The following is a 13,753-nucleotide window of genomic DNA, read 5'->3' on the forward strand; positions in this document are numbered from 1 at the left end:
TTGTTGGTGTGCTAAATCGAGCAAAACAAACCAGCACTTAATCTACAAAGCCACCTCGAACTCACTCAACGGCCGGCGTGGAGTATGAGAGGCTCCAGGCAATGCATCTCAGATCTGAGAGACGTGCTCGCAAATCTCGTGCTCGTGTAGATAACATTTGCGACGTTAGCTAAATGCAAAGACATATCCATTGTCACCTGAACAAGCTAGGCAGGAGGCAGTGGCAGACCTGCTATTCCAAACTTGACCCCGGAAAACCACTGTCAACAATGCGGAGCATTTTGCTGGGCCTGAAAACACCGCTGACTCAGCTTCATCCTTTTAGTTCTAGTGCACTATCCCGTGAGAGCAACGAGTTGGACATGGCAGAGAGTTTCGGCTCCACGATCACTGCTAAGGTGGCATTGGCAACTTTGCCCCAAGCAGCACAGGATGTTTCAGGAACAGTGACCGCTATTGAAGTAGATGAACCTTTTTTTGATCATGGAGCTACTTGGCGGATTGGTGATTGTGGACAAGGCGTCATCTCCTGGCCCTGACTGCGTCAGCTATGCCAAGTTGATACATTTAGGCGACAAGGCAAAGCTGTGCCTACTTACCATATTTAGTGCCAGTTGGGAGAGTGGCTGTCTTGAACCTTGCTGGAAACTAGCTCATCCTATCCCTGTCCTCATGCCTGGCAAGTCTCCAACAAGCATAGACCCCTATCATCACATTGCTCTTCTTAGTTGTGTATGGAGAAGATGGTATTGATGCACCTGGACTGGTTTCTGATGAACATGAATGTTTACCCTGTCTAAATGTGAGGGTCCAGAAAGGGCCGCAGCACTATCGACGTGTTCAGCTTTGTCAATTGAAAAAAAAAAATCAACAAAGCTGCATGCACCATCGCTATTGGTGTGTTCCTCGACATCAGGGGAGTGTTCGATAACGTCACTCACGAAGCTATCTTATACACACAGAAGTCCATTGGAGTTGATGATTGTATGTACCGCTAGATCTTGGGACTATCTCACTAATCAGTCAGTCTACGCGTTCACAAAAAAAAAAAAATTGTGATACAGCTTCACACACAGTGCTTTGAGGAGTTCCCCAGGGTGGTAGTTTAAGTCTGACCTTATCTAACATCTCTCTTATTGGACAGAAGTGCATTACCACTTCGGTGGAAATCTCTTTATATGTAGATTACATCTGTATATGGAGCTGTGGTTGCAACAGATGTGTCCTATGAGTAAGATTGCAGAACACTATCAATTCTATAACAAATTTCTCTTCGCACAACATCTGATGGCAACGGTGGCACACCAAAGGAGTGTGCCACCGTTGCTTTGGGATGGTGGCATTATGAGTAGGCATGATGTCTCGTGCTGCACTTTAAAGGTTACCCAGTCTCCAATTCGGTACCTGTCATGTCACAAGTTTCTGGGCATGGCAATCGACAGACTAATTATGTGGACACCACATATACTAATAAAATAAATAAAAAAAAAACTGGCTGATACATAGCATCTTCCGTACGCTATCAAATAACACTGGGGGCGGCTTCATAAATTCTCATTTGAGAGTGAACATTTGTGAATGGTCTCTGAAGGTCTCCTACAATACAGCATTGTGCTTCAGTGCATTTCCCAAACCGACATACCTAAAGGCACTCACTGGTACGCAAGCAAAAGTCCTGAGAGTGTGCCTAGGCCTACCGAAAAACACGTCAAGTGTAGGAACCCTTGCAGAAAGCGGATGCCCATAGATTCCAGTGCTCCTTCAGCAGGAGTTTCTTCTAGTCTACATGTGCTTTGCCACCACCAGAGTGCCGAGTCATCCGCTTGCTTCAGACAGCAGTCCTGTGGTGTGGAGGTTGTTGCCACTGATTTATCAAAGCCCTTGTATTCCTACGGAACTACATTGGGGAATTCCTTCGTGGTGGATTGTCAATTCCACGCCTGAAGTCCAAAGCAAGAGAAATACTTCTGGTGTAGCGCTTACATATTTTGCTCTAGAGCATGTTAACACCAGCTACAGGGCTCACCATCATATTTACACTGATGGCTCCATTACACCGACATCACCTGCCATTGGTGTGTGGATTCCTTCTGCGAGTTTACCGTCTCTGCCACTCTCAGTCACCACACTTCAGCTACCGCCACCAAACTAGCTGTACTGCTGAGCGCTTTTATTTACATCATTGACCAAAAAGCTGAGTCTTGGGCCGTCTTCACCCACTCAAGAGCAGCCCGGCAGTCCCTGAAATTGCCGCATACGCAGGAACAACTTGTAATGGACATCACATGCTTATGTGCAGTAAAGCACGCGAACTGCATCCCAGTGTTGTGCTGCAGTGGTTACCAGCTCACTGTGGAATAAAGGCAATGTCCAGGCTGACCATGCTGCCAAAGCTGGGCATGACACTTTGAGCGAAATGGTCCAGATATTTTTCTCGAGAAAGGATGCGGCGACACTGGTATCTGCACATGCTTAGTGTCTCCAGGGATCCCTCTGGATCGCTGCAAGCTAGCAGTACAGACCCTTATACAAGAGATCCATCGTGTGGCACTCAATAGACAAAACCAGGCATGCCTTCATCACATAAAATTCAATGTATCCTACACAAACTACTTCAGGTGTAAGATTCAACTCACAAATTCGCCAATCTGCTCTGAATGTAACGTCCTTGAAGACCTGTAACATGTTCTGTGCGATGGCTGCCGCTACGCGTTAGAGGGAGAGTCTTTGAATGCAGCACTATGGCCTTCAAAGGGACTTGAGCTTTGCACTGCGGCACATTCTCGATCCATGGCAAAGCACCACCTGTACGTTACACCCGACAAAAATGCGGCTGACATTCTTGTGGGGCTCGAGCCTTAACGAAACCTTACAAATATCTCTATAGTGTATATATATAATATGTGTGCAAGGTATGCCGTCACATGACAACAGACACGGCTGAGGCATTGAACTCGTCCTTCGTATATAAAATTATCGAAAATCTTGACTATGATTCCAGTAATGTTGTGTACAAAATTCGATGCGAGGTGTGTAAGCCGGAGTATATCAGAGAAGCAGAGACCCCTTCCCACCTGCGGTTCAACAATGACCGCTCGCATGTGAAAAGTCTCCCGAATTTACCCTTCTCCAGGCATGTTCGACTGCCAGATCACTCCTTTGAATGCGTGAGTGTTGTGCTCTTGCAGTCTGGTTTCCATCACACCTGTGCACGCAAGCAGAGAGAATCTTTTTTTCATCCTTAAATTTGGAACATACGCTAAAGGAATTAATGAGAGTCCTGGGTGGCTGACGTGCCTTCGGGATATGCCGTGAGAGTGCATGGTAAGCGTGAATACATGTTCTGTACTCTAAAATTGAGACGCTGGCCACTGCTTGCTCCTTCCTCCGCATGCGCCGCAAGGGGGTGAGCGGAAAGCAAATAAATCCAGTTTCCTCCACCCTGCCACTCAAGTGGTAATTCTGGGTGGCCTATTGCCCCTTCTGGGAATCTGCACAAGCTGACGTGATGTCAGTTGTTGGTTAAATGTTCAAAAACTGGACCACAAGGAGGCTCTTTAACTCGGCTCCCCGAACCTAAGCCCAGGGGTGCACTTGCTTTGCGAATCCCGCGCATATATTCTTTTTGGAAGTATATATTTTTTTCGCACCATAGCTGGATGACAGAGTTGCCGGAACGGCCCATGCCTTGTATATGTATGCTGTGACACTATGTTACTATCCACAAGTTGCCGCTCTTCTGTCTTCCTTCTGGGCCCCTTCTCTATTGTACCCCCTGCCGCCTGATTCAATTTGCCCTCTCTCTCGCTACAATGGCAGCACGCGCACTGGTGCTGCGCAGTGACCGTTTTCTCCCTCCTTACCTCGTGTCAACGGGAACCTAGATGCCGCTACTCCCCGCCCCCTTTCACTCTCCGACTTATGTCTCCCTCCTCCTGTGCGCTTTTTCTTTTTTTTTTCACTGACCTCCTTGCCCTACATACATGGGACTCCGCCTTCCTGTTGCCCTGCATAGTTGCCAATAAGGCAGCTGTAAATCTGCCAAAGCGCCGAGAGAAAGTCGGTCACTGTCACAACTGTCCCTCTCGGTTTAATGTATCTGAGAAAGACCGGGCACCCGGTCTGATGTCCTCACTATCAGCGCTGAACTGCCATTTTCTTGTAAACGCTGACGAAGATCGGTCTACCGGTCAAAACTGTTGAAATTAAATACTTGTTCTGTTTACCTTGTAGCACCGCTCAAGTTCTTTACGTTTGAAAGGTAGCCTGAAGAATTCTTCCTTACCTACAATATATATATATATATATATATATATATATATATATACGTTTGTATGTGACTGTATGAGTTAAGTGTTTATCACTGTATATATCATAATCATCACCCAGCACCTGGAGTAGCATGTCAGGTGAACAGCCAGGTTAACATCTGCAGCATATCATTAAAGCTTGTTTCTCTCTTTCCTCCTCTTCCTCCACTAAGGGTGCAGGCCACACTTACATAAACATGGCTAAGGAAAGCAGTTGCTGCCCCGAAAAAGTTATGTCCCCTGGTCGAAACATGTGGCTTTAGCAACATCCCTTGTTTTTATTCTGTTCATTCACAGGTTTCGAGGCTGGAATATGCACATTCAATTATGCTTTTGTGCAACGAAGCTTGGCAGATGCTTTAGTGCATAACGATGCTAGTGTATTAGCATTTAATTTTTTTATTGTGTTATGTTTGGTAGTACTTTATTGTACAAAAGCTTGCCACAAACATGTATTGAACTGCATTCAATTTGAAACATTGTGTGGAACACAGAATGGGCCTTTTGTGAGCACCCATGGCATAGCTCAGTCACATGGTGATATTGTTTGTGCTGCTTTCTTTGTCAAGCAATAAACCAGTTTCTTTATTTTTCGTAAGTTGTAAACAGGATTTTAAAAAATTTACAAAGATCAACTCGTTGAGCTGGATTACTTAAAGGGCCCCTCACCAGGTCTGGCCATTCTGAACTCACAAGCCCAGAGCATACGATGCGCTCTAATGATTGTGTCTGCTAAATATTTCTTCGCTATGTGCTGCTGAAAGATCCCAAATTTTAAACAGAATGCCGTTTGCCCTTCTCACGGCCTCCATGCTCCAAGCTCGAGGGTAACGGACACGTGCTAGTGCGCCTACATACATGTATTTGTGCTTTGACGTCGCTCTTAGTGACACTAATTGACTTCCATAATTATTCAAGGCAGCATCTGTTATTTGTGTAATCTGTTGCTTGAATGGATGAATTAAAGTTTAGAGGAATAATCAAACACACAAGCCGAATCTCTGCACACTTTTGTTTTACTTCGCACTGCTGCAAGAGAGATGTACTTCCATTTCTTCTGCTTGTTCCCATGTCATGCAGTCGTGTGTTCTGACATCGAAACAATGTCATTTTCTACCGCATTCCAGCGCGCAATCATGCCCTGTGATCCGCTTGTGTCTGTCTCGGTATTTGTTTGGCACTGACTTATACCGCTGGTCAGGTGTCCTTGTGCACAACGTGCAAGATCCTGCGCTTTGCGAAACAAGACAATCGCAAGTGCTCGCACGCGACGCCGTGCATTGCTCCGTGAAAAAGCGAGGCGGAAAAAAATTAAGGTGGGGCCCATGACGTATGCAACACGCCTTTCTTGAGCTCTGTTGTGGGAGAATGCTGGGAAAGAATTTCGCTTGCGGAGGCTAGACGGGGCAAGTGGAGAGAGTGTCTCTCTTGGCAGTGGCACTCGCCTCCATAAATCATGGGTTTGCGGCACTGAAATATTTCAATCTCTGCTGTTAATGAACCGATTTGAAAAATGTTTGTGCCAGAACGTTCCCGAGAGGACACTTAACAACTTTCAGTGTATAACTGAAATTTGCTATGTGGCCTTGTGAGGGGTGCTTTAAGAGCTGGACATACCTTCAACAAGAAATTGAAGTGCACAAAGAATTTCACAAATCAACAGTTTATTGAATTACTTTCTGCCACATAATGCAATTCACGAATTGCAGCCAGCGATTTCTCGAGGGACATCAACTTAAGAATGAAATTCAGAACTAGCATTAGTTTTGAGATAAGCACCATAAAATTTTGGATAAAAATAAGCCGTTCCACTCATTTCATTTACATAACGTCTTGTTGTGTGTTGGAGTACAAGAAATACGTGAAACACCCATGTATATTATCAAACACTTTGAGTATGCTTATCTTAAAACTGGTCCCATCATCGGAATTAATTCCATGTGTATATGCCTTGTAAACAAACCTGCTACAGTTTTTGAAGTGAAGTGAATGCTGAATTTAAGTACCAAAAGGTGTGTAATTAGTTTATGGATAACTTGAATTTCTCATGCAAATAACGTCTGCCTTTTAGAGCAATCAAGCTCAAGAACTAGGTTCTTGAACTGTCCACATAGCTGGGTTCAGGTGCGATGCCTTTAAGAAGGTCCTGTGAAGCACAAATGTAATATTGCAAATTGTGAGACTTGCATTCCTTTGCAGTGTTTGAACACGTTTTGCAATGTCACTCCAGTTTCTGACACCGCATTCCAAGAGTGCGTCGAGTAGCTTCAACTCTTCTGCAGCAGTCCATGTCTTGCACAGCAATGGGTAGTCGGTCGTCACGACACTATACTCGTGATAATTCTTGTGCGTCAGAGACTCTATGCCTTTAGAAAAGCACCGTATGCATATCGGCACTTTTGGGTCGCAATTCACACACAGTATATGCACGTCTACGAAAATGTAATTGCAGAAGGAGTGCGATTTGGACACACCACGCAGTGGTCACTGAACTTTCCTTGTGTTTAATTACGAAATCAAAGAAACCTGCACCTAAACTAAGAGACGGGAAACTGTACCACACGCTGTACCAATAACTCTTTTACCAGATGAGTAGGTTTTCCACAGGATGAGGAGGCCATAGGAGGTTTTCAAGAATTCTGGTAACTTTTAAAAACACCCTATATATTTAGATTGGTTTTCTACCTTTTCCACCGCGCAGTTGTTGTGTCACAATTTAATTGCTCCGTTTTTCTGTCTTGTCGCAAGGTAACTCTCATAGCCATTAATCATTACATTTAAAAGAAAATTGGGGCACTGACACGTTACGTTGCAATCACATTTTTTATATTGACCACGCTGCTTCAGGATACCACATGAAAGCCATTGTGTCATACCATAATGCCATCCAAAGAAAAGCATACCAGGAAGCCTCAGTAGCTTCCGTGTAAGAATGCACAACGGGCTGTTTATGAAAAGGTGTTGTAACAGAAGTACTCGGTTGCGGAGAAGTGTGTTACTTGCCCAGGCCTTGTAATTTTATCCATCTTAAAGGGAGATTAATTAGAAAGCTACGTTTAGCTGCGTTGGCCAAATAGCTTTCTACAACATGCAAGAGAAAGAAACTCCATAACTGTAAGAAAATGCTTGGTAAGTCTGAAAGATACACAAACGCAAGACACCACCTTAGCCCTTTAACTGGCAACATACACAAAAACATGGCTTGTAACTTTTCTATTGCCTGATTTCTTCTTCATGATGTACAAATACATACTAAATGAAAGGAACTGAAGTCACGCATTAATGGACAGTGATGTTGCAAGCACTGCATCTTGAGTAAATGCACTGGTGCATTTGACCTTCACTCTTCCTTGAAACATGGGTTTCTAATGCTTTCTAATTTTAAATAGACTGAAAGAACTTCAGCCAGACCCACTTATGTTATTACTGGTTTTAACGATACTGAGATGTAAAAATGAGCAGTTGCTGCACTATGGACCTTTGTGTGTGTTCTTCTATGGTAACATAAACCTCTTACTAGGATGTCGCCATGTTTCATTATTGGCTACAACCGTTAAATCTGGCTACCGGTTGTCTGCACTCAAAAGAAAAGGAATGCGAAATCGAGGGATAAAATGAGTCACCGACGACTACATTACTTCTTAATGCTAAATTTGAGCGAAGTTGTATACATGTTTTCATATTGTGATATATTGAGGCAAAGAATTTGAGAGAGACATGTATGCGATATGTTCCCGGCTGCAGTGACCAGGTTTTCTTTGCCTGCCGTACTTACATATTCCTTATTTTTTTGCTTCTCCTACATAGCTAATTCATGCAACTCATGAATTCTGTTTTGCTGAGCACATTTAAATGCATGGGATTTACTTGGTGCGGAGTAGTGACGGAAGTCTATTCCTGTTTAAGGACCTACTTTCTCTTACGGAGTGATATATAGATTTATTGATGTCATGTTCAGTGTCTGTTGGAGAGCCTTCACCAATACTCAGCAATAAAACTTTTGATGTGCTGAATAAGCACTGGCAGGAGCAGAATTTGGACACTTTGTGTTTGGAGAAGGAGCCATTGGGATAAAGGGCCATTGGGATCAAGGCTATTTGTGGAGAGAAGTTTCTGTTTGAAACACCGGTGCAATACATTCCAGTCTTATGCAGTAGGCATGAACAATTGTTCTTGATAGATATATAAAATCATAGTAGATTTTTAAGTGTAGCACTGTGGTCCAACCTAAGCGTTCTTTTCGATATAAAGAGAGAAAAAAAGCTTGAATAGGTGTACTTGTGTTTGTGTTGGTCCTAACTGGGATCTCTCTACTGTTCCAGATGTGTCCATACCTCCTACAAGACATACAAGAAGTTATTTTGTTTGGACTTTGCCAGGAATCCAGCTCACGAGGCTTATCTCGGAAAGAATTAATTTATTTGCTGTGTGTTACCTGACACAGCAATTTGATATGTAATTTACTTGCCATTTTGATCATGAATATTGTTATGACACTTTTTATTCATTGCCAACTGTGCTTTTCTCCTGTATGGACCAAGTGTAATGACAAACCTACTTGCTGCCCTGTCACTCAGCTGAAATCACGATAAAAAGGTTTTATTGCAGTGCCTAATATGCTTTCATTAAGGTAAAGAAAGCAGGCTGCAAATGTATCAGCAGAGAATGTAACTTTGTCAAGATATTCTGCCATGTGGGTATGTTCCTATATTATATATATCAGTTCCACAGTTTTGGCATGTTTACGGTAGTGTCAGTCGTAGAAATGAAACGAACTTAAGCTACCCTCAGTAGTTTGGAGTTTCATGCTGCTTTTGCTGAAGCTACAGAAAAGGATAATAGAAAATGTTTACAATGCACATATAGAGAGAAGCGATCTATTGTTTAATGAGGAGAAATATGGCGGTATGCTCCTCTACCGACAAATGTGTTGCCATTCATTTCATTTCTTTGTAGATGCTGTGCTTTTCCGACTTTGTTTCATGTTTTTCATGTGATTTCATATTATTTTCTTTAATTCATATTTATATTTCATTTCATATGCTTCATGTGTTTCAATACGACTCTATGGTTTTGCCTTGTTGCATTGTATAAATTATATACGAGAAAAACATACTACATTTGGTTTAATAGGTCAATGTGTAATGCAGTGTTAAATATGGAAAGTCATTTGAGTGTTTGGGCATAACATGAAAATTGAATGCTAAATCCAACCTCTGTGTATTGCCAGCAGGGGTTTGTATGTACTCAGGACACTTATTGCATATAGAGAGATAGGAACTTGTGTGAGACAGGTGCTGCATTGGTGTGCGTGCCTCAACTGTAATATGCGAGTTGGATAGACCAAGGTTATCCTGTATTTTCCTACAAGTGTGGCAGCCCTTCTCGTTTGCTAATGTAGCATTATAGTTCCATCAAATGTGTGACAGATTCTTCACGTGATCTTCATGTGCTCCCTGTGGCTTTGCAGGTTCCTTGTCTTCAGGGCCACTGGAGCAGTGCGACTCGCTCGTGTCTATGCGTGGCAAACTGCATTGCTGCCTGTTGTGCAGTTACAAGACTAGCCACAAATCTGACATGAAGAAACACCTGCGCAAGCACACTGGCGAGCGCCCCTTCAAGTGCCGCTTCTGCCCTGAGGCATTCACTTGTGCTTCTGGCTTAAACCGACATGAGCGCACACACACTGGCGAGCGCCCCTACAAATGCCAGCTGTGCCCGCAAGCATTCACTCAGAGTTGGAACCTCACATGCCATGTACGCCGCCACACGCGAGATCGTTCCTTTTCCTGCGCGCACTGCAGCGCATCCTTTTCGCAGAAACGGAAACTCTTGAACCACATGTCCTGTCACACTGAGGAGAATCCCTAAAGGTCAGGTGCTTGCAGTTTTTTGTAGATCAATCGGTTGGTCGATTTATTTGTGGAGCAGGTTACTTCTAAAATGCAGGGAGAGGTTTCCGTGTCCGAACATATAGTTTCTGGTAATATTACCAAGAGGGAAGTTGACTCCACGATCTATGAGAATGCCCTAAGATGACTGTCTTCACATAACTTGACAGCTATGGGAGTTTTTACAGTGAAAGCATGTCAGCCTTTTTTGTGCATATTTTGTGCGATTTAGCTATGATTAGACACTTTCTTTCTCATAGACTGCTTTGCTAGACAACACTCCTAGTTGTGTATGACTCTGACGTATAATTAGAGTTGAAAAAAAAAAAAGGAAATGCTAACACTGCCATCTAGCAGTCCTCTTCAATTCACGTAGTCAAGACCAATTTTCTCCATTCCTTCTGTAAACATTCATATGGTCATATGACTGGTTTTCACAGTTTCTTGACTAAGCTGTGGAATTCTTTCCCTTTACTTTGACTTATGCATTTGATGCCGAAATTATTAAAAGCATGGCAGAAAAAAATTAGTGCAGGAGATTTTAACTTCATTTAGGCCTCATAATCAAATGCCACCAATATTTTGTGTGAAGACTAAATTTCTATGAACTTTGGTGTATAGCATATTCGCAGCAACCGGCACATAAGGCCAGAAAATGTTGCAAAATGTATATGAAGAAAAATAAACAAGTCTGAGGCAGTTCCCAACCCGACTTGCACGAGGCTGTTTGTTTTTGACTAAAGATGACCACATATTTTCAGAATGGACAACAAGACCTTTTCTCGTAGTCTACAGCTGCTGAAAATACTAAAAACACCTGACATTTTTTCTCTAACAGAGGTGCACTTTATGCACAAAAAACTACCTGGCCTTCGCATGCTGCTCACTTGCATGGTTGGCATGTGCTACCATGTAGGCTCGCCAGTGTCTGGTGCTGTCAGTGCTAATGCAGGCTGCAAGCAGGTGGTGTGGCTGGAGGAAGGTGTGCCGCAGAGCTGACATTGCTCTTTGGTAGAGTACTTGGCTTTCATGCAGTCGACTCAGATTGTAATCTTGAGCTGGGGTGAGTTCTTTATTTACCAGCATGCTATATTTGTTGCTGTAGAAGTAGATTGCCAAGTTACAGGCATGCTACCTAGACAGGTACCCATGATATGTAGTGAAATAATAAACATACACTTTACAATATATACACCATGTTCACATTTATTTTCTAACATTGCCAGATTGTTACCACTATATAGTGCTTTGACATCTTACCTAGTGCCAGTGTTCTTTTGTTCCAGCAATCCAAGGAACTACATAATTTTATTGCAGCAGGAGTTAAAATCTCTGAGCTGAGTTTTCTGTTCCCATCCATTTCGTACAAAGGCAGAGGCAGTGGGACCTTCTTTATTCCTTCTCATGGTTTCCTGTCCGAAAATTCCAGCACTGCATCTCAAACAAATAAAGCATTGGAACCAAGCAATATCACTTGACCTTGCTCCATACCTATGCGGAACAACCAAGGAAGAGATAGATAAATTGCTGACATACTTCACATTGCGGTCACCATTATCGTGTTCAATTTTTTCATATGTGCGTCACACAAATGTATATTTGAAGTATCAAACTCTAAGCTTAAATTGTTTTGCATACCGGGTTATGCATACTGGGTTGCATACCTGGTTAATGGTACCAGTGTTGTATTTAATGACCTCTGATTACATTTTAGTGGCTTTTAAAACCATGGTAATATGGTCAGACTGTTTGTATGTTACATTTTACAGCCTTCCAACTTTCCTTTACAGCACCAAGTCATCAGTGAAATTAAACAAGAATATTTGGAAGAACTTCTTGCTCTATGGTTTACCTTTTTTTGATAGAGTTATTCACATTTTTATTGAAAGAGTGATTTTTCACATACTGGAAGGTAAGGTTACTACTGCTCATGAAACTGTATGAAAGTTTCCTAAATCTGTTTTGCTTGTATATCTGTATCACTCAAAATTTGATTATGTTATTAAACATGTTACCACAAGGTCAGGCCCTGTTTTCACAAAACTTACTTTGTGCATTCTTTCATTTGCCGAGCTTTGGTGCCCGCTATTAACAATACTAATTGCCATGAAAACTAGACTATTGTCCGGTATATGACCCTTATAGATATCACAGTATTACCACTAGAAAGTAAAGTTTAGCTCAGGGGCTGCTATCTAAATACAAGGGAATTCTGAAAGTAAGTTTCGTCATTTAATTTCGCGTGGAAACTTTATTGTCAAAAGAAAATGCGCCATGGCATCATGAACTGTCGAAGACGCCTACCAGGGCCTTCCGAAAGAGCAGAAAGATAACATCGTCATATATCGCCCGCCCCGCGCAATATGCATCCCCAGCGCAACGTTGAAAGAAGGAAGGCCAGAGCGGTAGTGCTCCTACGCCGCGCAACAGAACTCCCTGGCGGCAGCTGCTTCGTTGATGCGGCCCAGTATGGCAACAGCAAGAATTTCACGGTAGTGTCAATCAACCACGGGTTCGACCGTTAACGCCGCTTCGGTACGAAGCACGTCGTCACGTGCGGCCGAGCAAGTGGCCATTGCCTTGGCCCTCCTAGACGACGGACATGCCAATATCTTTAGCGACTCCAGGGCAGCCATCCGCGCCTTCAGCGTTGGCGTCGTGTGTAAGGAAGCCTGTCGCATCCTCGACGGCAAAAGCATCGCCACCCACACTCTCACGTGCTTCCCCGCTCACATGGGATCCATCATGGGAGGCCCCACAAACTCCAACGAGCTGGCCCACTCCAAGGCGCGAGGTCTCGCTTTCCGCGACCATGGAGAACTCCAACGCCGGCCCGCAGTGGTGGAGAACAGAGATCAACCGACCACATACAACGAAATTGCGCAGCACTTTTATCTCGGCAGGAGAGACTTTCCCCTTCCGCACAAGAAGTTAAATAGAGCGCAGGCATTGACCCTCAGATTATTGACCCTCATTCCCAACCCGGCTTTATTCCACAAAATTTATCCCGACACCTATGCCACTAGTTCTTGCAGGCACTGCAATGACATCGCTAGCCTAGACCATATGCTCTGGCGTTGCCCCTCGTTATGAGGCACAGAACAAATCAATGAGGACAAGTGGCTCTCCGCTATCAAGAGCCCCGATGCCGGGGCGCAACTATGGGCTGTCCAGAGGGCCCACGATGCGGTGGTCGGGCAAGGCCTGACTGTCCCAACGTGGGAGCGGCCCGCAGCGCGCTGAGTCGCGTACCTCAGGGCGTTATTAAAGTTTTGCATCCATCCATCCATCCATCCATCATGAACTATGCTACCGCAACAACTCGCCCAACTTTCTGTCTTTTTGAACTATGCACCTTCCACTATTTTGCCACATAGTCACCACAGACATTGAAACATTTGTCGTAGCAGACAATCAGTTTGAAGAAACCACTCTGGTAAAACTTGGTGTCAAATGATGCAATTGTTGCACCGCCTGCTCCACCTCAGCATTGTTTTGGAAGTGACATCCCTAGAGGGTGGATTTCAACGCTCGTGACAGGTGTCCATTCAC

General features: G+C 43.7%; 1 protein-coding gene across 1 annotated transcript in view; it reads left to right on the plus strand.

Annotated features, from left to right (window-relative positions):
• Nucleotides 1-13,753, plus strand: part of LOC126528571 (uncharacterized) — a 42,520-nt gene that overhangs the window by 12,479 nt on the left and 16,288 nt on the right. The window contains exons 2-4 of the mRNA XM_055069139.2: nucleotides 9,781-10,176; nucleotides 11,040-11,183; nucleotides 13,579-13,637. Coding sequence (XP_054925114.2) covers nucleotides 9,781-10,176; nucleotides 11,040-11,183; nucleotides 13,579-13,637 — 599 coding nt within the window. The remainder of the gene's footprint in view (nucleotides 1-9,780; nucleotides 10,177-11,039; nucleotides 11,184-13,578; nucleotides 13,638-13,753) is intronic.

This window comes from Dermacentor andersoni, chromosome 9 (genome assembly GCF_023375885.2).
Source record: "Dermacentor andersoni chromosome 9, qqDerAnde1_hic_scaffold, whole genome shotgun sequence".
NCBI classification, from domain to species: domain Eukaryota; kingdom Metazoa; phylum Arthropoda; class Arachnida; order Ixodida; family Ixodidae; genus Dermacentor; species Dermacentor andersoni.